At 38.1% G+C, this 22513-nt stretch overlaps 1 protein-coding gene across 1 annotated transcript in view; it reads right to left on the bottom strand.

Annotated features, from left to right (window-relative positions):
* LANCL3 (LanC like family member 3) overlaps positions 1-22513 on the bottom strand; it is a 103329-nt gene that overhangs the window by 6474 nt on the left and 74342 nt on the right. Inside the window, exons 2-4 of the mRNA XM_054472774.2 lie at positions 17717-17840; positions 13868-14065; positions 3558-3765 (exon numbers count right to left, since the gene is read on the bottom strand). Of these exons, the coding sequence (XP_054328749.1) occupies positions 3558-3765; positions 13868-14065; positions 17717-17840 (530 nt within the window). The remainder of the gene's footprint in view (positions 1-3557; positions 3766-13867; positions 14066-17716; positions 17841-22513) is intronic.

The raw sequence follows: 22513 nt of genomic DNA, 5'->3' as shown, positions 1-22513 counted from the left end.
ATATGAAAATATAATGAAGGAAAAGAGTCCACTCACTATAAACCTAGAAACATAAAATACCCAGGAATAAAATTAACAAAAAACATACAAGATGTTCTTCATAAGATCAAAACTTTACCAATGACATTTGTTTAAACTTAAATAAATGGAAAGGTATACCATGTTTCTGGATGGAAAAATTCAATATTCTAAAGATGTTGATTCTCATTAAGTAATCTGTAAATTCAATGAAATTCCAATCAAATTTCTGTGAGCTTTTTTTTAAATATGACAAATTGACTCTAAAATACAATTAAAAGAATAAATAAGAGAATGATAGGTGGAATATGGGGAAAGTATGGAACTCATATATTTATATAAATTCAGTGTATAAAAAATGGAATTTCAAATCATGGGGGTAACTGGTCAACAGATGCTATTAGAATTTTTTTAATAAACAAAAATAGATACCTATCTGAGACCATTTAAAAAGTAATTTCTAGCAGAATCAAAAATTTTAATGTTAAAATAAAATCATAAAATTATTACAAGCCCATGTAAATTAATAGTTTTCCAATCCTGAAGTGGGAAGGGTCTTTTTAAGCATAACATAAAATCTAGAAATTTTAAAGAAAAGATTGAAAATTTTGACAAGAAAAATACTTAAAACTTTGGTATGACAAAGGCTACAAACAAAATTAAAAGAGAAATGGCAAAGCAGGAAAGTATTTACAGCATACATTGACAAAGAGTTACAATTCTGAATAGAAGCATCACAACAGGAAAAAAATGGGCAAAGGATAAAGACAGGCTATTTATAAACCAAGAAATACCTATGGACCTAATGACTTCAATTCTAAAATTTCTGACAAGTGCTTTCACAAGTGCACAGAAATGTATGTATTGGATATTTGGGGAAATTTTGTTTGTGTTAGTAAAGATTACACAAGTGTCAAGTGTCCATTATTTAAGGATTGGTTAATTATCATACATGCATAGTGAATAACTATATAGCCATTTTAAAAAATGCAATAGGGTCATACAAAATGAAATAAAGAATGTCCCTTAAAAATTGTTCATTTAAAATTATAAACTGCAAACATAGCAGGGAGGTGGTGGGCTCACACCTGTAATCCCAGCACTTTGGAAGGCCAAGGCAGGAGGATAGCTTGAAGCCAGGTGTTCAAGGCCAGCCTGGGCAACATAGCAAGATCCTGTTTCTACATAAAAAAAATTAATAGTTGTTGTTTTAGTCCATTCTTGCACTGCTATAAAGAAATACCTGAGACTGGGTAATTCACAAAGAAAAGAGGTTTAATTGGCTCATAGTTCTGCAGGCTGTACAGGAATCATAGCAGCTTCTGCTTCTGGGGAGGCCTCAGGGAGCTTCCAATCATGGTAGGAAGTGAAGGAGAAGCAGACACATCTTACATGGCCAGAGCAGGAGCAAGAGGGGAGGGGGAAGTGCTATGCACTTTTAAACAACCAGATCTCTTGAGAACTCTATCACTATACAGTACAAGAGGGGATGGTGCCAAACCATTCATGAGAACTCTGTCCCCAGGATCCAATCACCTCCTACCTGGCCCCACCTCCAACACTGGGGATTACAATTCGACATGAGATTTGGTAGGGACACAGATCCAAACCATATCAGCCACATATGGTGGCATGAAGCTGTGGCCCTAGCTACTCAGGAGGCTGAGCTGTGCCCACGAGTTGCAGGCTACAGTGAGCCATAAATCACACCACTGCACTCCAGCCTGGGTGACAGAGTGAGACCCTGTCTCAAATAAATAAATAATAAATAAATAAATAAAATTATAAGCTACAAACAGTATGTGTAGAACTATTATACATATATAGCAGTAGGAGCTCATTAAAATATACATGTACATGTACATTTACACATAAAGCCTGGAATTATAAAACTCAAATTTATACTAATAACAGTGAACATTTACATTGCAGTTACTATATGCCAAGCATTATTTCTAAATGATTTTTCATACATTAACTTGTTTAAACTGCCAAACATCCCTATGAGGTAGGCACTATTTTCCATATTTTATGAATGAAGAAATTGAGAATCACTTGTTAAAATGAGCTAAGTGACTTGTTAAAGGTTGTGTGACCTTGTTAAAGATCACTTAACAGTCACTTAGCTCATTTTAATAAGTGATTTGTTAAATGTCACACAATCAATTTGATAATCATCAGTTGTACACTTCCAGTGGGAATCTTCACAACGGTACAGGGGCTACTCTAGCACCCCCTCCCACCTCTGCCAAGTGACAGCTCAGATTCATGGGAACCAGACTACATGGGTGGGTATGAGAGAACACTCTGGCTTAGAAGACCTAAGTGCCACAAAGGAAAACAATATCTTTTGTAACCATTCATGGTTATGGACAGCTTCTAAGTCCTTTCAAAATGAATGCCACTTTCATGCCACTCTGCATTCAGGGAAGCCCCTACTTGTGCTTTCTATCAGATTATTTATAGTTCATTTATGGTCCTCCTGGTCCAGTTTACCCAGCTTACCAGTCAGAGGTAATATCTATTAAAAGCAACGTTGTCTGGTATACAGCAGATGTTCCATCTTTATCAAGTTTACAGGGAATGAACTATAGAGGAAAATTTTATATTGTCAAAATTACAAATATATATATTTTTATATATAACTAGGATATATATATATTTATATATATAACTAGGATATATATATATAAAACTAGGATATATATATTTATACATATAACTAGGATATACATATTTATATATATAACTAGGAGATATGTATATATAGTCCAGCAATTTCATTTCTAGAAATTTATCTTTCAGATATACCTATACATGTGCAAAATGATATATGCACAAGATTAGTCATCATAGCATTATTTGTAGTACACAATATTGGAAATAACCTAAATATCCCCCTAATACACACACACACACACACATATATATGTATTATAGTTTAGATATTTGACCCTTCAAATCTCATGTTGAAATTTGATCCCCAGTATTGGAGGTGGGACCTAGTGGGAGATGGTTGGGTCATAGAGGCAGATTGCTCATGAACAGATTGAGGCCATCCTCTGGTAATCAGTGAGCTCTCACTCTATTTGCTCCCAAGAGATGACTTTAAAAAGAGCCTGGCACTTTCCTCCTCTCTCCCTTCTTCTCTCCCCATGTGATGTCTGTTTTCCTTCCCCTTCTGCCATGAGTAGAAGCTTCCTGAAGCTTTCACCAAAAGCAGATGCTAGTGATGCTTCTTGTAGAGCCTGCAGAATCATGAGCCAGAGGAAACTTTTTCTTGATAAATTACCCACCCTCAAGTATTCCTTTGTAACAACTCAAATGGATTAAGACATTTACTTATACACTATGTACACAGAATATCTTTAGGAAGATAACCAAGAAACTGTCTCTAGGGAAGTCAACTGCATGGCTACAAGGCACAGTTGATGTATTTATTTTTACGCTTTTCAAACCATGTGACTATACTACTAATTCAGAAAAATAATTAGATTAAAATTTTGGAAAAAAAAAAAGACCCATAAAGAACAGCTGACCTTTGAGCTCGGTAGATGTATTTAGAGTTTCCCGTGAGCCGGTACAGCAGCAGGAAGACATAGGCACTGCCGGCTACTCCATGGCAAATCCCAGGCCCCTTCTTTAGCAGGCCTTTCTGCCATGTGAGTTCCCCACACCGAATACACGTGTCCAGGTACTGCGGTTTCTTGGAAACCAGATAAGCTTTGGCAAACAGATAGGCAATTCCTGTGAAAACATCAAAGATATTAGAGGTGACTTTCAGGATTTAATACTTTGGAGCAGAACTTCTAGAACTATAAAAAGCTCATGAATCACCTGAGTACTGGTAAAACACAGTTTCTAATATTGTAGTTCTGACGTGGGGCCTGAGATACTGCATTTCTAACAAGCATCCTTCTAAAGATCACACTTTGAGTAGGAAGGTGCTAGAATGTTCTATAAGAGAATCTTATTTTCCCAGTGAGATTTTAATTTGTTTTAATTGTATTGTGGGGTTGGCCCCAGGAGAAAGAGCAACATTTTTATTGACGTACATAGATTGATAAAATCTAAAATTTAATTTACCAACGGGTTAATATTTAATGACGCATACTCTAGTAAGCATTATGTATATTTGGTTATTTGAAATGGCTAAATATTTGTATTGTAATGAATTTGTAGTTTAAAATTTGTAATGTTTAAGTACTTATAACTATACACGTTTTCTTAAGAGCAAAACTGGGAGTTTTTCGAAGAAAAACAATGCTCCACAAGGACCTTGCCAAGACTTCTACTTTAGCTTTGAAGTGAGTCCTTCCCACCCTGATTGTTCCAAGGAAAGAACTGTTCCTTCAAAGCTCTTCAACAAAAGTAGTATCAATTACAAGAGAAACAAGAGAAGCAACAGCTATTAATAGTAATGATTTTCCCCAAGTTCTGGGTGTTCATATTCAGTGAGGAGGTTGGTATCACAAGATCACATTCTCTCCTGCATAGCCTACCTTTCTCCTATATAAAAAGTGTGAAAGACTGAAATATAGCTGGTATCTTGACTACGTCATCAATCAGGGTTATCATTGCCTTTCATTGCTTTGACTAGGCTATTTTACAACTCTGTAGAGATAGAAATTGTCTTGTAGAAAACTGATAGTAATGTAAATATTTTTTGTCCCTAGAAACTCACATTCTGTCTGGTAGAGGTTGACTTCCCTCTGCCTCTGTGGAAGAAGCCAGTTTTGCCTCTATTAAGCAAATTTATTTCAGCATTCCTAATGGCCTATATAAATATGTCTACTCTTTGGATTTCCCTTTGAAACAGTTGTAACATCTTTCTGGTTCCCTCATTAAATAATGAGCTCAGTATATTTTTATATTTGTATAAGAGTCATGATTTCATACTCTTTTTAAGTGTATCCTTTAATATACCCTGTGGTTAATACTTACATAGCAACAAGCTCTTTGCTCAGTCAATGCTTTCCAGTCAACTACTGACAATGTTTACCTACAGCATTCTCCTACCTCAGTTTTAGGAACAAAGTATCTTGCACAAACTAAAGGATCATATTAAAAGAATTGAACTTATTTAATCATACATTCATTCATTCATTGCATCCATTCATTTGAGAGTAGTCATTGATTATGTACTGTACGCACAGCCCTAGGCAAGGCTGGAATCATGGGCATGCCACCTGTGCAGGCCTACAGCCCATACTCCTTAAAAGGGTCCCATGTTGAGTTTAATGCTCTGCTATTACCACCTTGAAATTCTTAATAATTTTTCTAAAAATAACTTGCATTTTCATTTTGCTATGGGCCTCCCAAATTATATAGTCAGTTCCAGCCCTGGGTGATATTAAATAAATGCTAAACGTGACTCCTACCCTTCAGGAAGGCACTCTCTAAAAAGGGAGATAAGAATATATGCATATGACTGATACATAATAGGACATATAGTTCATGATGCTGCTGGAACATAAAATAAATGGTTCTCTCAATAATACTAGTAGAATCAGAAAGGTGGAAGTTCCCTACGGAGATAGTTAGATGAGGCCTTAAATGGAAGGAGCACTTTTTCAGAACTTTGAAGGATACATAGAAACTTCCAGGCCCAAGATGAAGCAGGGAGGGCATTCTATCTAGCACTAAGATTAGCAAGGGCAAAGACATGGAGGCAGGAAGAAGCCACATGAAGGCTAGTGGGGCAATGTTCTAACCAACAGACCAGTGGGGAAGAAGGCTAGACTGGGTTCTGATTATGGATGGTTTTACAAATCTAATTAGATAGCTTGGACTGTACTCTGTGGTCATCAGGGAATCAATGGAAGTGTTTTTGCTGTGGATTGGTTGGTTTTTATTTTTTGTATGACAATGTGATTATTATGGACAAAATGTTCCAATTTTAGTGGTGCCAGGAGAGACCTAAAGAAGGGTAACAGGGTAGCTGTGAGCTGGTTATGTTAGCAGAAAGACAAAAATGAAGCCAGTGACCTGTATGTTCATCACAGCACTATTCACAGTAGCAAACACATGGAGTCAACCTAGATGCCCATCAATGGTGGACTGGATAAATAAAATGTGGTACATATACACCATGGAATACTATGCAGCCATAAAAAAGAGATCATGTCCAGGAACATGGATGGCGCTGCAGGCCATTATCCTTAGGAAACGAATGCAGGAACAGAAAACCAAGCACCACATGTTCTCACTTATAAGTGGGAGCTAAATGATGAGAACACATGGACACAAATATAGGAACAATAGACACCAGGGCCTACTTGAGGAGGGAGGGTAGGAAGAGGGTAAGGGTTGAAAAACTACCTATTCGGTACTATGCTCACTACTACCTGCATGACAAAATCCTTTGTACGCCAAACCCCAGTGACATGCAATTTACCCATGTAACAAACCAGCACATGTACCCTCTGAATCAAAATAAAAGTTGAGAAAATAAAAAATAATAAAGTGGTTAATTGTATATTATGTAAATTTCACCTCCATAAAAAAAAAGAAACAAAAAAGCTTCTCTAAAAAAATAGAAAGCCAATGAAAGAGACATTTCGCAGAACTTGGTGTTTCTATATTAATTGGGCATCTACTATATGCCAGGCACAGTAGTAGGTGCTAAGCTTTTAAAAAGCATCTATCTTCATGGTGTTTTTCAGCTTAACTGGAAGTATTTTTTTTTTCTTTTTTTAATTTTATTTTTCCATAAGTTATTGGGGTACAGGTGGTATTTGGTTACATAAGAAAGTTCTTTAGTGGAGATTTGTGAGAACCTGGCACACCCACCACCTGAGCAGTGTACACTGCACCATATTTGTTGTATTTTATCCCTTGTCCCCTCCCACTCTTCCCCCCAAGTCCCCGAAGTCCTTTGTGTCATTCTTATGCCTTTGCATGAGGCCATTTAAACCTCTTCTTTTTCTTTTTTTTTTTCTCTTTTTATGTTTGTTTGTTTTTTTTCTTTATTATTATTATTATTATTATTATTATTATTATACTTTAGGCTCTATGGTACATGTGTGCAACGTGCAGGTAAGTTACATATGTATACATGTGCCATGCTGGTGCGCTGCACCCACCAACTCGTCATCTAGCATTAGGTATATCTCCCAATGCTATCCCTCCCCCCTCCCCCCACCCCACAACAGTCCCCAAAGTGTGATGTTCCCCTTCCTGTGTCCATGTGTTCTCATTGTTCAATTCCCACCTATGAGTGAGAATATGCGGTGTTTGGTTTTTTGTTCTTGCAATAGTTTACTGAGAATGATGATTTCCAATTTCATCCATGTCCCTACAAAGGACATGAACTCATCATTTTTTATGGCTGCATAGTATTCCATGGTGTATATGTGCCACATTTTCTTAATCCAGTCTATCATTGTTGGACATTTGGGTTGGGTCCAAGTCTTTGCTATTGTGAATAATGCTGCAATAAACATACGTGTGCATGTGTCTTTATAGCAGCATGATTTATAGTCCTTTGGGTATATACCCAGTCATGGGATGGCTGGGTCAAATGGAATTTCTAGTTCTAGATCCCTGAGGAATCGCCACACTGACTTCCAGAAGGGTTGAACTAGTTTACAGTCCCACCAACAGTGTAAAAGTGTTCCTATTTCTCCACATCCTCTCCAGCACCTGTTGTTTCCTGACTTTTGAATGATTGCCATTCTAACTGGTGTGAGATGGTATCTCATTGTGGTTTTGATTTGCATTTCTCTGATGGCCAGTGATGGTGAGCATTTTTTCATGTGTTTTTTGGCTGCATAAATGTCTTCTTTTGAGAAGTGTCTGTTCATGTCCTTTGCCCACTTTTTGATGGGGTTGTTTGTTTTTGTCTTGTAAATTTGTTGGAGTTCATTGTAGATTCTGGATATTAGCCCTTTGTCAGATGAGTAGGTTGCGAAAATTTTCTCCCATTTTGTAGGTTGCCTGTTCACTCTGATGGTAGTTTCCTTTGCTGTGCAGAAGCTCTTTAGTTTAATTAGATCTCATTTGTCAATTTTGGCTTTTGTTGCCATTGCTTTTGGTGTTTTAGACATGAAGTCCTTGCCCATGCCTATGTCCTGAATGGTAATGCCTAGGTTTTCTTCTAGGGTTTGTATGGTTTTAGGTCTAACATTTAAGTCTTTAATCCATCTTGAATTGATTTTTGTATAAGGTGTAAGGAAGGGATCCAGTTTCAGCTTTCTGCATATGGCTAGCCAGTTTTCCCAGCACCATTTATTAAATAGGGAATCCTTTCCCCATTTCTTGTTTTTCTCAGGTTTGTCAAAGATCAGATAGTTGTAGATATGTGGCATTATTTCTGACGGCTCTGTTCTGTTCCATTGATCTATATCTCTGTTTTGGTACCAGTACCATGCTGTTTTGGTTACTGTAGCCTTGTAGTATAGTTTGAAGTCAGGTAGTGTGATGCCTCCAGCTTTGTTCTTTTGGCTTAGGATTGACTTGGCGATGCGGGCTCTTTTTTGGTTCCATGTGAACTTTAAAGTAGTTTTTTCCAATTCTGTGAAGAAAGTCATTGGTAACTTGATGGAGATGGCATTGAATCTGTAAATTACCTTGGGAAGGATGGCCATTTTCATGATATTGATTCTTCCTACCCATGAGCATGGAATGTTCTTCCATTTGTTTGTATCCTCTTTTATTTCCTTGAGCAGTGGTTTGTAGTTCTCCTTGAAGAGGTCCTTCACATCCCTAGTAAGTTGGATTCCTAGGTATTTTATTCTCTTTGAAGCAATTGTGAATGGGAGTTCACTCATGATTTGGCTCTCTGTTTGTCTGTTATTGATGTATAAGAATGCCTGTGATTTTTGTACATTGATTTTGTATCCTGAGACTTTGCTGAAGTTGCTTATCAGCTTAAGGAGATTTTGGGCTGAGACAATGGGGTTTTCTAGATATACTATCATGTCATCGGCAAACAGGGACAATTTGACTTCCTCTTTTCCTAATTGAATACCCTTGATTTCCTTCTCTTGCCTAATTGCCCTGGCCAGAACTTCCAACACTATGTTGAATAGAAGTGGTGAGAGAGGGCATCCCTGTCTTGTGCCAGTTTTCAAAGGGAATGCTTCCAGTTTTTGCCCATTCAGTATGATATTGGCTGTGGGTTTGTCATAAATAGCTCTTATTATTTTGAGATACTGGAAGTATTAATTAGACTATGTGAGGGGAAACAGAAGTCTCATGGAAGCACACAGGAGGGCCCCTAGCACACACTTGGTAGAAGGAAATGACTACTAGAGGGATGACACCATCTAACCTGATTATTGGGGGTTGATAAGGAATTAGCAAGGTGTACTGGATGCTGTTGATGACCTGCATGGATCAGCTTTACCTTACCAGCAAGTGCCTCATTTCCCAGTTCCTGTGAAAGTTGGCAACTAACAAAGCTCACTGCTGCATCTTCTTGAGAGATTCGCCCTCAGACAAATGAGAGGCTATGCTATGCAGCCACCCCTCACAGGGATGACACAGGGATACAAAATATGGCTTCCTTGTCTCAAGAGAGACCCAGCTTCTTGATGTCATCTGTGTTTCTTAGCTTCTCCTCAGACTCAGGGTGAAGCTAGTCTCCAGGTAAGACATGCTCCTCTTTGGCCTATTCTGCTTCCCTGCTCCCTTACAGGTTCCTCTTGATACCAAGCTCTAATTCTAGACCCTGAGCAAAGAGCTTGGTGAAGAAGGAGGGCATTACAGCCAATCAAAGGAAGGTGGGTGGGAAGGCCCTGCTCTTGCTGGCCTCCCTCAGGCTCTAGGTGTCCTTCCTAGATGATTGCTTTAGCCTCCTGTCCCCAGGTCTGCCACGCCTTAAATTCATTGTGTGGCAGAGTGAATGACTTTTCTAGGACCGTAATCTGACCATGACATTCCCCTGCTTAAACTACTAAATGACTCCCTGTTACCCAGATGCCTTAGCGTGACACAGAAAGCCCTTTGTGACTGAGCTCCTTTTCTATTTTCCCACCTCTTCTCCTCCATTCCCTTCTTGAAACTTTTCACTTCAGTAGAACCAAACCACCTACAGTGCTTCCATGCTTCTTACTACCAATGTGGTTCACTTTTCTTGGAACAAGCTTTGTACCTTTCTTGATCTGGCTAACTTACCTGAGGCATCACAACCTCCAGGAAGCCTTCCCCGGACCTGGAGGCAGCATGAGGAACCCCTCTGAGATTTCACTGATCCTATCCAAACTTTAGCACTTACACAGAACCCAGTTAAAATTATCTATTTCCATGGCTGCCTCCCCTAATACAATGCAAACTACTCAAGAGCAGAAACTGTATCTTGTTCACTCTTGTTCCACTAGTGTGTGGCATGGTGTCTGGCAAATACCAAGAACCTCATACATGTCTGTTGACCATAAAGTGCCCCATTTCTCAACCCAGCACAGGCTGATACTGGGGTATAGATGAGAGATGTAGAAGGAAGAAGGGTGAGATGGTCTAATTGCTATACCAGGCTATGAGCCCCAGACCACTTAAAAGGTATTGATCCTGTGGTTCTGGCCAGGGTGAAAGAGCCTCTTCCTGCATCCTGGATCACAGAATGTTACATGGAAGTGACCTTGCAAAACTTCTAAAGTAAAATTTAGTAAACCTGTTGGCTCCTAACCCAGCATAATGGAAGCCACAATAAGGCTGCTTAATTAAAAAAAAAAAAAAAAAAAAGAATGGTGGGTTTCTTTGCTTTTGATAGGAACCAGGAACCACATCATTTCATCATAGGAACACTAATTATTGTGCATTGATAAGAAGCCTGAGTCAGCAATGATGTATGACTTTGCCAAATGCAACTGGGAAAATGAATTAATTATTACTTAATAAATATGTTTTGAGAGACTAAACTTTTGAAAATACGGGATCTAATAGGACCTTGTGACAGCCAGACTTGGCACGTATAGCTTCAACACACTGGAGAATCACCACTCAGGTCCATTCTGGGTTGTGTAATTTCACTGAGGCATGCATTGTACAGTGTGCACTACAGAGCTTAATGACCAATGATATCTGCACTGCAAAAGCCTTGTTGTTCTTTATTCAAAGTCACCTACCCAAGAGCCTTTATGAAATGAGTTTTTTAAAAAAATACCCACACCTGTACTTCATGCAGAGTCAAGGAAATGCATTGTCAGTGTTACCACAGCAATGATGTAACCTAATGCAGTTGAGAGTTTCTTTTAGCCACAGCATTTGTTTTAATGATTTTGTAAATGACTTTGGTCCTGTATTTCAGAATTGTCAAGGTTATGAAGGGATCACATTAATCTTCCTGTAATACTTTACTGCACTTATTGAGAAAAAAGCTATATGCCACACAAGGTATTTAAAAATGTCTTGTTCACAAAGCTCTTGAGGAACAGCCCTCAGGAATGGCAAGGGACCAAAGTATAAAAGGGGGTCTGTGGTGATAAAAAGATTGAGTTCCACTACTGAGTCTCAAAGTGCTCATTTCACAGATAAAGAGACAAAGGCACAAAATAAACAAAGTCACCCTTTCTTAAGGTCAGTAAACTGGTTAGTGTTGGAGCTGAAATTAGAAGCTGGAGTTATTAACTTAGAGTAAAGAACTATTTCTACACTGCATAAATGATAACTAGGCTTGTCACCTGTGGAGGTGGGTTGAAGAAGCATCAATAGGAAACAATTATAGGAACAGATAAGGTATCATTAATGAAGCTCCATGTTGTGGATTATTTCTGGCAGGTTTTTAATCACAGAATTAGTCTGCTGCCTCAAACCATCTGCACTGTTCATAAATCTACTCTCAAAAATGTTTTCCTTAAATAAATGAAAATTATTTTATAGTTCGTTTCCTGCATAGAATTTTTGGAGAGTTTACTGTTGCCAACTTCTGCAAAATCTTGGTGGTCTTTGGACTGCACTGATTAGACTTATAATCAATCTTGATGCTCTTTTTAGAGCATCTCTTCAAAGAAAGACCAATACCCTTGAGGTGGGGATAGGGGTTGGTAGAAATAATGGGCCCCACTTAGTTTTTTATTCATTTTTGAAGTGGTTTATTTTTGGTAGTCCAGTGAATATGTGGACTGAATGATTTTTTTTAAAAACTTATGTTTAATCTTCTCTAGATACTGAATATGAATGATAAAGGAGGATATAGTCTCCAAAGTGATGAATCCTATGCTGCACTGTTACAGTAAATGATTTACAAAGACAGATGGTATTTAGTATACAGAAAGGATGGAATAATTGCCCTGCAAGACACCCACATCAATTAACTGACCCAGTCATTCATTTTAGTAGATTATCTTCCCACTTTTTTCAGGACTTTTACTAGCACATTGAATCCTTTTAAGATAGTCTGTGTTTAAATTGGGATGTCTCCAAAATTCAAGGATCCTTGCTGGTATGCTTGGAGGATATCCAGAGACCATCACTGAGAATAATTAAAACAAATGAGAAATGGAAGAATTGAGCCTAACAAGAAGGAATATCATTTCCAGCATGGTAAATAACTTGTCTTTTTTTTCCCCCAAAAAGGTCAAATTAAAAAGAAATGGGCTCAAATCATAATTGGCAGAAGTTAGCCTGGACATAACACACAATGCATGGATACTGGTACAAGCACACATTCTGAATTTCCTTCCATAGGTAAATGTAGCAGGCAGAAAAAATATGACCAATACACTGTGACTTACATTATTCATCAACTCAAGACTATACTTTCAAGGATTATTATTCATCAACTCAAACTGTACCCCCCAAAATGTAATTATAGTTGGATTAAAGACCAGCAATTAATGGAAGGAAAAGGTAATGAAACTCAGGTAAAAAAGTAAAGAGAAATCAAACATATTTTAAAACTGTGCTTGTGGGATTGAAGCATGGCCTTGAAAATTAAATCGACTCAGAATCTAAGAATTTTGTATTATTTTGGTATTTTAAATCTCTCCCCTGGCCATCTAACCAATATTAATTTATTTGAATTTAACTTTTTTTTTCAAATTACCCCTTCTGTGAAGGCTTAATTAGCAGTGTGATGGAATTTTTTTAAAGTGGGGAAAAGATAGGGTTTGCTAAATTTCTAGCCTCAATTCCACAGAGTTTACTGGGGATGGCTATTCATGTTTCTAGACATTTTGTTTGGTACTGATGGAAATTCTCATTTGAAGAAGTTGTAGAACAGTGCATCCCAACCTTTAAAGTGCATACGATTTGCCTAAGGATACTGTTAAAATGTAGATTTTGATTCAGTGGGTCTAGGGTGGGGCCTGAGATTCTGGATTTCTATCAAGCTCTCAGTTGCTCATACTGCTGGTTCCAGGGGCCACATTTTGAATTGCCAGGCTCCAGATCTGCACAATCCAATGTAGCTACTGAGCACTTGAAATGTGGCTAGTCTAAATTGACATTTGACATAAGTATAAAGTATATGCTGGATTTCAAGGACTGAATACTTTTTAAAATGTGAAATATCTCAATTTTTAAATTGGATATACATGGAGATGATAATATTGGGGGTACATTGGGAACTATAATATATATTATTAAAATTAATTTACCTGATTTTACTTTTTTAATGAGGTTACTAAAAATGTAAATTACATATGTGGCTCATATTATACTTCTATTGGACAATGTTAGTTTAACTTTATAAACAAATAGATATAGATTGTATATTTTAAAATGTAGAGGACCATTTTCAGAAGTTGTTTACTGATCAGGACATTTGGCTTTGAAAAATCTCATCTTGACCCTTTTATCTCACATAGTAATGACATAAGATTAGCTATCCTCACTTCTCAGAAAAGGAACCACCCTGTGGCTAACCTAGATGAAACGCAATATTTTTAGATAACAGAGTGTGTGAGACCTGGAGCGCCATGGCACCAGTGCACCAGCTCATTCTCTCTCTCGATGGTCTCGCCGAGCTCAGGTGGCCAGTTGCAGTTTTGTTCCTGTTCCATGAGAAAGTCCACGCTCTGCCATACCAATTCCCGATCTGAGGGCTTGAGATGCTCATGGTAAGAAAGAAGCATCTGAAGAATAGACGACAAGCCATGAGCTGCCCCTGTATTAACAAACAAGGCATAAAATTCACACAATTGGGAGGATAGCTAGTTTGATTTAGTGAAAAGATCAACAGGATAAAAAACAATAAAGCCAATGTTACTTGAAAGCTCATATAGCAATGTGATAACTAAGTTGCCTAAGAACTAGGCTTCTAGCAAACTGTAGCCTGCAGGCCAAATATGGCTCACTGCCAGTTTTTCTAAATAAAGTTTTATTAAAGAATAGCCATACTCATTCATTTGCATATTTTCTATTGCTGCTTTCTGGCTACAACGGCAGTGTTGTATTTGTGACAGAGACCATATGGCCCAGAAAGCTGAAAATATTTACTGTTTCTAGCCCTTTACAGAAAAAATTTGCTGACCAGTCTCTGTTTTAGAGAAGAGTTAAAATTTTGTAATTTAAATATCAGTAGCTTTCATGAAAATGCTCCTAAAATGCTTGAAAATAATTTGGTCTAGGTATCCTAAACATTTATTTTTTTATTCATTCAACACACAAGTATTAAGCATCTACTCTGTACAAGATACTGTTCTAGGTACAGAGGATAGATCACTGCACAAAACAGACTAAATCTCTCTTTTGTAATGTTAACACTAGTTATTGATATTCATTTACTTAATCCTTTACATTTAGCACTTGCATATTAGGCACTGTCTAACCCTGGTTATACAGATAAACATGATTTGGTCGATACACTTGAAGACCTCTCCATCCAGTCCAATGAGACAGCCAGATTTGTAAAGAAGTAATTAGAACATGATGTGATAAGTGTTCTATGAGTGATGTGTACCAGGAGTATGATGGTTAATTGTGTGTGTCAACTTGACTTGGCCATGGAGTGTCCAGATATTTGGTTAAACGTCACTTCTGGGTGTGTCTGTGAGGGTGTTTCTGGATAAAAATAACATTTGAACCTGTTCACTGAGTGAAACACATTGCTCTCTCCAATGTGGGTGGAACTCATCCAATTCACTGAAGGCCTGAATAGAATAAAGAGTCTGAGTAAGAAATAATTAGTTTGTCCTGCCTGACTGTCTTTGAACTGGGACATTGGCCTTCTCCTGCCTTCAGATTCGGACTCAAACTGGAACTTACATTATTGGTTTTCCTGGATCTGGCTTTCTCAGCCTCCATAATCATGTGAGCCAATTCCTTACAATAAATCATTTAGTTATATAAGAAATCATATTCTGTTTGTCTAGAGAACCATGACTACTACAAGGACTAATAGAAGGAATGGAGGAGAGCTTAACTTGGCCTAGGGGTGGAGGGGATGCTGAAGGTTCCATACAGACAGTGTCATCTGAGCAAAGTCTTGAGAATTCTGAACTAGCAATGGGTATTGAACTAGCAAAGGCCTGAACCTGCCTTTGGAAAAGAAGTTAGCTTAACAAAGGTAAAAGTCCAGTCCCTCTAGGAGTTTTCACTCATTCCCAGTTAGTAGAATCCCGATTAGTGGGCAGTACTAGGGTCAATATATTCTGAGGGCTTGCTCTTTAAACTCAACTCTATAATTTTAAAGCTTTCTTTTTGCATTCAGGGACCTTTTACTTTGCCATACTCAGAACTCTTGACTCCCCGGAAACAGCTTTACAGTTTGTATTCAGTCAAAATTTCTATTGCTCTTAAAATTTGATCATGAAATTTGAAAATACCTTTATTTTGCTGGATTCGAAATTGTTGTGGAAAAAAGCTTGCTTTTCAGGAAAATATTTATGTACTAGATAGAAATCTAGTTTAAGCTATATATGTAAAAACCCAGAATGTTAATTTCTGTAAAGAAAACCTGAAAAATATTGGGAGACTGAGGTGGTAGGATCACTTAAGCCAGGAATTCAAGGCCAGCCTGGGCAACATAACAAGACCCTGTCTCTATAAAAAAAAATTAAAGATAAAAATTTGACCAGGCATACTGAAGCATGCCTGTAGTCCTAGCTACTTGGAAGGCTGAGGCAGGAGGATCACCTGAGCTCAGGAGGTCGAGGTTGCAGTGAGCTATGATCACACCATTGCACTCCAGCCTGGGTGACACAGCGAGACCTTGTCTCAAAAAATAAAACCGGAAAAATGAATGGAATAGATTAGGGGACTATAGCAGACACTGTCAGTGCCCTAGCTCATCACCTCATCTACACTCACCATTCAGATGAATCTTTGCTCCCGCTTCATATCTCAAGCATCTATCATTTTGCCTGAGGTTTCCTCTGGCCACAGGAGTATGCCCTGCCCAAAGGGGCAGGACAGAATTGCTAGGGAATTAATACCTCTAGGAGCAGCCAATCAATAAAGCAGAGAGTTGGTAGATAAATACCCCAGCTTCCTCACCCCTTGGGTGAAACAATTCTGAGATGTGTTCTATGAAGTCTCTAAGATTCCCTAGGAGAACTGAGCCTCAGTTGTCCACAGTTGCTCATTATTACACACTCAATTAGCTTCTTTCTCTTTCTTGTCTCATTTCTCCACACCTCTATCAACACTTTCTGAAATTACCTTTCAAATAAACCTTTTACACCCAAATCCTTGTCTCAGCATTTGATTTTGGGGAAACTTAAACAGACATAAAATTTCTTTGAGAAAACTCATTGAAGTTGTTTATTAGCTATTCATTCATTCATTTGGGTTCCCTAATTATGTGCAAGCTCTGTGGTGAAGGTCTAGGAATCATGAAGATAAATGAGAGAAAGTTCCCATCCTGAAGGTGTACAAAGCCTGCTCAGGCAGTTAGGCAGGTAAGCCACTAATTACAGTGTAATAAGGGCTCCAATAGAAGTATACGCAGGATGACAGCATGTTACCCAGTTTTGCTTTGGGAGAAAACCTGAAACTTGTGAATCTTTCTCCAGAGAGGATTCAACAACCCTTTTTCCAAAAGCACGGAACATTTTTCAGCAGATTAATGATGTTTGAGCTGAGTCTTGAAATCTGGGTATAATTATTACAGATAGATAAAGGGGTTGGGGGAAGTAGGGCATTCTAGGCAAAAGGAACATGGACAAAGGTGGAAAGAGAACTTTCCATGCAGTCTCCACACTGCATGTGGGAGATTATGCTGGACAGAACCTGGAGGGTAAAGATGAAGTTTGAGTCTAGAGAAAGAGGCAGGTGGTCCATAAAGGGCCTTGCAAATCTTGCTCAGTAGTAATGGTAAGCCACTGAAGGACTCAAAAAAAGAGTAACTAATTTCCTTTTTTTTTTTTTTTTTTTTTTTTTGCATGGCCCAGAGCTCACCATTAGCCATTACAATTCAGTAGTCTGTTATAAATACACTACTATTAAAAACTTTAAAATGTTAGTGGCTGAATCCTACTTCCCTATGCAGAGGCACTACTTTCAATCGTGTGTGAAAAATTTTCACAATGTTTCAGCAAAATCAGGCCAATGAGCTTACAACCTAGAATAAAGATATTAGTCTTTAGTAAAAGCAATTGTTAAAATAGCTACATCTCTGTCAGGTAGACTATGAAAACAAATATTAACTTGTGATTTGTGTTATGTATCAGTATAGGTTTTTAAAGAAAATTTTAAAGTATTTCTTATTAAATGAATAGTAATGACCTATGGCAAAAACAAAATCTTCCAGCCTTTATTTGGTATTATATTAGAGACTTTCTCCATCCTACAGGCCCATGTCAACACCTTCACTTACCCAAGTATTCGGTTCCATAGTAAGAATACATCAGGGGGAATGGTTTCCTCTTCTTTATGGCATACTGCTTCCCAGAGTCCAGAATTGCCTGACAAATTGACTTGATCTGTGCTGGAGTCAGCACCTGAATAAGGAAATCCAGAAGTAGAAGTCAAAGCAGGATCTCCTTTTTCCTTAGATACTGAATTTTCTTGCTTAAGAAGTCTAGCATCATATCCACAGAATCCTGTACTATATGTAAATAAACTTAGTCAACGACAATTTATTCTTTTTTACCACTAATTCTTTCTTTGTTGTCAAGTTGTCAAACCTACCCTCTTTAGAAAACTTGCTATTTCAGTGGAAAACACACACCTTTACTGCTATAGGTTGCTATAAAATACAAAGACTACCTTATGGCTGTCATACCATTAATCCTTGTCACAGGAACAAGGATTTGCTCAGAAAAGAACAAATAGCGGTCCTAACTGATTATGCTTAACAAAGCTGTTACTCCTGGTATATGATGTAGGTCTGGCCCAAACATCGGACCTTCAATTTGTGTTATTTAGACTGTGATTATAAAGACTGTACTTATAAAGCCATGATTCTGTGATAAGCTGCAGTATGACGGACTCACTCTAGGCATTTGTACTACCTGAATGAAACCAAAGTCCAATAGTGTCAACACAAAATAACTTCTAACATCAAAATGACTCTGAATAGAGAATGGCTAAAATGTAATGACTTGCAGTCTTCCATGTTTTATTCAATCTGTCCGCAGTCGGTTTTAGGACTATAGAGATTAAAAGGTTCTCAGGCCTTCAAAGCATCATTGCATTTATTAAGATTCTGCTCAGGTTAGCCATATGTTTTGCATCCTGCCCTTGCTGGGACAAATTAGATGTTCCCTTTGGCACACTCCCTTTATGACAGTGACATTTGTTCTGCTGCACAGCACTGTTGTGTTAGAGCTCTCTCTTTCTCTCTCACTAGACTATCAGTTCTTTGAGAGCAAACACTGTGGCACCTCATAATTTTGGTATCCTTGGTGCCTAACACAGAATCTGAGGGGGGTCCTTCACAACCGATGAGTGAGTAAATAAGTGACAGCTTAACTGGTATGAAATTCAGAGCCCTCCCTCCCTTCGTTCTTTATTCCCTTCCTCCCTCCTTCTCTCTTTCTCTCCCCTCCACGATTGTTTCTTAAGCCCCTACTACATTCCAGGCAAGACTGTTCTAGATGCTGGAGATATGACAGTGAGCAAGATAGACAGGACCTGTGCTCTCATGAAGCCAATCTTCCCAAAAGGTAGACCTGCACAGGAAACGTACTGGTCGGATTAACCAAAACTAAAAAACATCTAAGTTTGGTCTGATTGAATGAATCTGGGATCAATAAAAAGTCCGTTGGATTTTGGCCTCTCTCCTAAAACTGACACATTTAATTTTCCTACCCAATATCCAGCATTAGACCAGCCAATTCCTTTTGAAATAAGTCTCTAATGATTTATTCATAAATTGCTCCTCTGATTTACCTGGTATTAGAAGGAAAAAATATAATCCAGTTTTGGTGTCCCAAAATCTAGTATTTAATTTGGAAAAATAATTACTTCATGAGGATACCATTCATTAATTAATTCTGCCTATTAACATTTATTGAGCTACTATTCCAGTAAGGTCCCACACTAGGTGTTGTGCTGAAATTCGAGAAACCACGAGACATATTTTTTCCCTACAAGGAAGTTACCATCCAGAACTGGAGATGAGATATAGACAAGAGTCTACAATAGAGCAACTAAAGCTCATGAGCCTAGAGATAGAAAGAAACAGTAATGCAGAGTAGGTAAGATGGACTCGGCTTCAGTAAGACTACTTTCTCTCTTTTTTTTTTTTTTCTATTTGCTGAAATAATGATGTCATGGCTTTCAACTTAAATTTCCCTTTTATTAATCACTCTCTCTGTCTCTTAAGTGTACTCCTCCTAACATTCCTGAAGACCCTATCTTCCTATGCTGCATCCCCACTGTCCTATCATATCAGCCCCAAGTCTTCTTTCCTTAGCTTAATAGCAAATTTCTCCTAAATGATTAAATACAACCATTCAAATTGCTACCATAATTTTCATTTGCTATTGAAAACATTTACTCTTTGTGCCTTTATCAGTGCCAACTAATCTTAAGTTTAGTCTTACACTACTTAAAATCTGCATCATCATTTGTCTCAAATCAACCCCTCTTTCTCAGAAACCTGCTAAAAGCCCTGAAGGGCTTGCACTTAATAGGACTCTATCCTGATTGAATCCCATAGTCTTCTGGGAATACATCTGGCTCTGCTCAATATTGATTTTGAATCCATATGACAGAGGAAGTTTTTGTGGCAGGAAACAGTCACTGAATTTTCAGGGATGTATTCATTTGCACTACTAAAATTTTTCCTATTTGACTTTCATGCCTATAACTGAAAATTGGCTTATTATTTCCCCAGCTGAACATTTATTCATATGTTGTGTGTGTGTGTGCATGTCTGTGTACGTGTGTGTTTGCCGGCTTATTTTTAACCCAGAAAAAAATCAACTTATGCTATATGTGGTGCCCTCCCCCTTTCTTTCTATCCCGAATCCACAGCTTAGAATAGGGAACGAGTTTATAAAATATTATTTCAAAACCTCCCATGGTCATGTATCATGTCTGGGTGGTTTCCTCTTATCTCTCAGAAACACTGTGAAAAACAAAGAGAAACCGGCGCTTGTTCGGCTGGATAGAGACCAGTTATGCATGCAGTTCTTTATCTCTGGGAACAGACAAGACCTACCCTTCAGTTTATTGATCAGCAAATAAAAACTAAAAACCGAGCTCATTAAAAGCCTATGTGTGGGGAACACTGAGGAAGAGTATTTTTTGCCCCCGAACAAACAGTACAGAAAGAAGAAGGGAGTTGAGATTCTGGGGTAAGGGCTTGAGCTTGTTCTCCTGTGTGTCTGCTTTCTCAAAGATCCCTCCACTCTCTGCCCCTAGTATACAGGAGCACATGCATGAGCACACCCACTGCCTCCAAGATGGCCTCTGTGCTTTTGAGATACTCTGAGATCCTGGGAATGAGGGAGCAGCATTTCTAGTGGGGGAACAAAAATGACTAGGAATGGCAGAGCGGGGCTCCCTGGCCATCAGGCCTTCACCAAACAAACCCAAATTATTCCCTCTCCTGTAGTTGTAGCCCCTAAGATCAATGCATTTGTTGATATTTTGGATGGAATAGATTCTTTTCTTTTTACATTGAATTAAAATAAATTAAGATATCTCAAAAATACAAAGCAAATCTGAGGTGGTTTGGTTTAAACCATTTTGTTTAGTTTAACTGATTCACTTTACTGACCTTGTGAAATATTCCTATTGGTTTGGCCTCTGAGTATGAAGAGACAAGAGGGCAATAAAGCTCATACTATATTTCTTGGCCCTGCCTGAAAGTCATGCTATGACTGAACTACCTCCATGCAGGGGAGAGATGACTTTCTTTAAAAAAAAAAAAAAAGTGAATAAAAAGGACCAAACCACAGAATGCTGGCCTCACCACTGACTCCTTCCCAAAGCAAGAGTCCTACCTACAGGAAGTGGCAGTCTTTGCTAGCTGTATTTCTTTTTCTAGGCATCAAAAATCTCCTGCCCCTCCCCCATCAGCATTGATTGAATATGCGAATAGCAACTAAGTCTTGGGTGTGCCAGTGTCCTAAGGCATACAATGCCAATCAAATTCCTCCTCTCAACAATTTGAAATGCATGTTCAAAAAAAAAAAAAATGAAGCTGTCAGCAATCCCAGCTGCTGCTGAAGACAGGTCAGGAATGGGTCCATGCATAAACTGAGGTCAACAGGGAGTAAGCAGGGGCTGTGAAGGAGAAAAACAGAATAAACCACCCAGCAGTGAGAGTGAAAGGCGACTGACCAAACACCACATGTTCTCACTCATAGGTGGGAATCGAACAATGAGAACACTTGGACACAGGAAGGGGAACATCACACACCGGGGCCTGTCGTGGGGTGGGGGGAGGGGGGAGGGATAGCATTAGGAGATATACCTAATGTAAATGATGAGTTAATGAGTGCAGCACACCAACATGGCACATGTATACATATGTAACAAACCTGCACATTGTGCACATGTACCCTAGAACTTAAAGTATAAAAAAAAAAAAACTTGCAAAAACCAGAAAAAAAAAAGTTTATTATATCAGTAAAGAGGGATTAGGAAAAAGGACACAAATAAAAAGAATGTGAGTGTGCACATTCACATTATTTCCATTTTCTAATATTGGTAAGTCTTTTAATTAGTTAAAAAACATAAACTTAACTATAAAGAATAACAAAATTGCCAACTCTAAAGACTTTAAAAAGTCATAAAATGAAACAAATTTAACTGCATGTCAAGTTAAAGGCATAACCTCACAGATAAAATAATTAATTTTTTAAATAATGGTTTTTTTCATTGTGGAAGACAGTGTGGCGATTCCTTAAAGATCTAGAACTAGAAATACCATTTGACCCAGCCATCCCATTACTGGGTATATACCCAAAGGATTATAAATCATGCTGCTGTAAAGACACATGCACATGTATGTTTCTTGCAGCACTATTCACAATAGCAAAGACTTGGAGCCAACCTAAATGTCCATCAATGATAGACTGGATTAAGAAAATGTGGCACATATACACCATGGAATACTATGCAGCCATAAAAAAGGATGAGTTTTTGTCCTTCGTAGGGCCATGGATGAAGCTGGAAACCATCATTCTGAGCAAACTATCTTAAGGACAGAAAACAA

The sequence above is a fragment of the Pongo pygmaeus genome, chromosome X (assembly GCF_028885625.2).
Source record: "Pongo pygmaeus isolate AG05252 chromosome X, NHGRI_mPonPyg2-v2.0_pri, whole genome shotgun sequence".
Classification (NCBI taxonomy): domain Eukaryota; kingdom Metazoa; phylum Chordata; class Mammalia; order Primates; family Hominidae; genus Pongo; species Pongo pygmaeus.
This window is presented reverse-complemented; position numbering and strand designations above follow the sequence as displayed.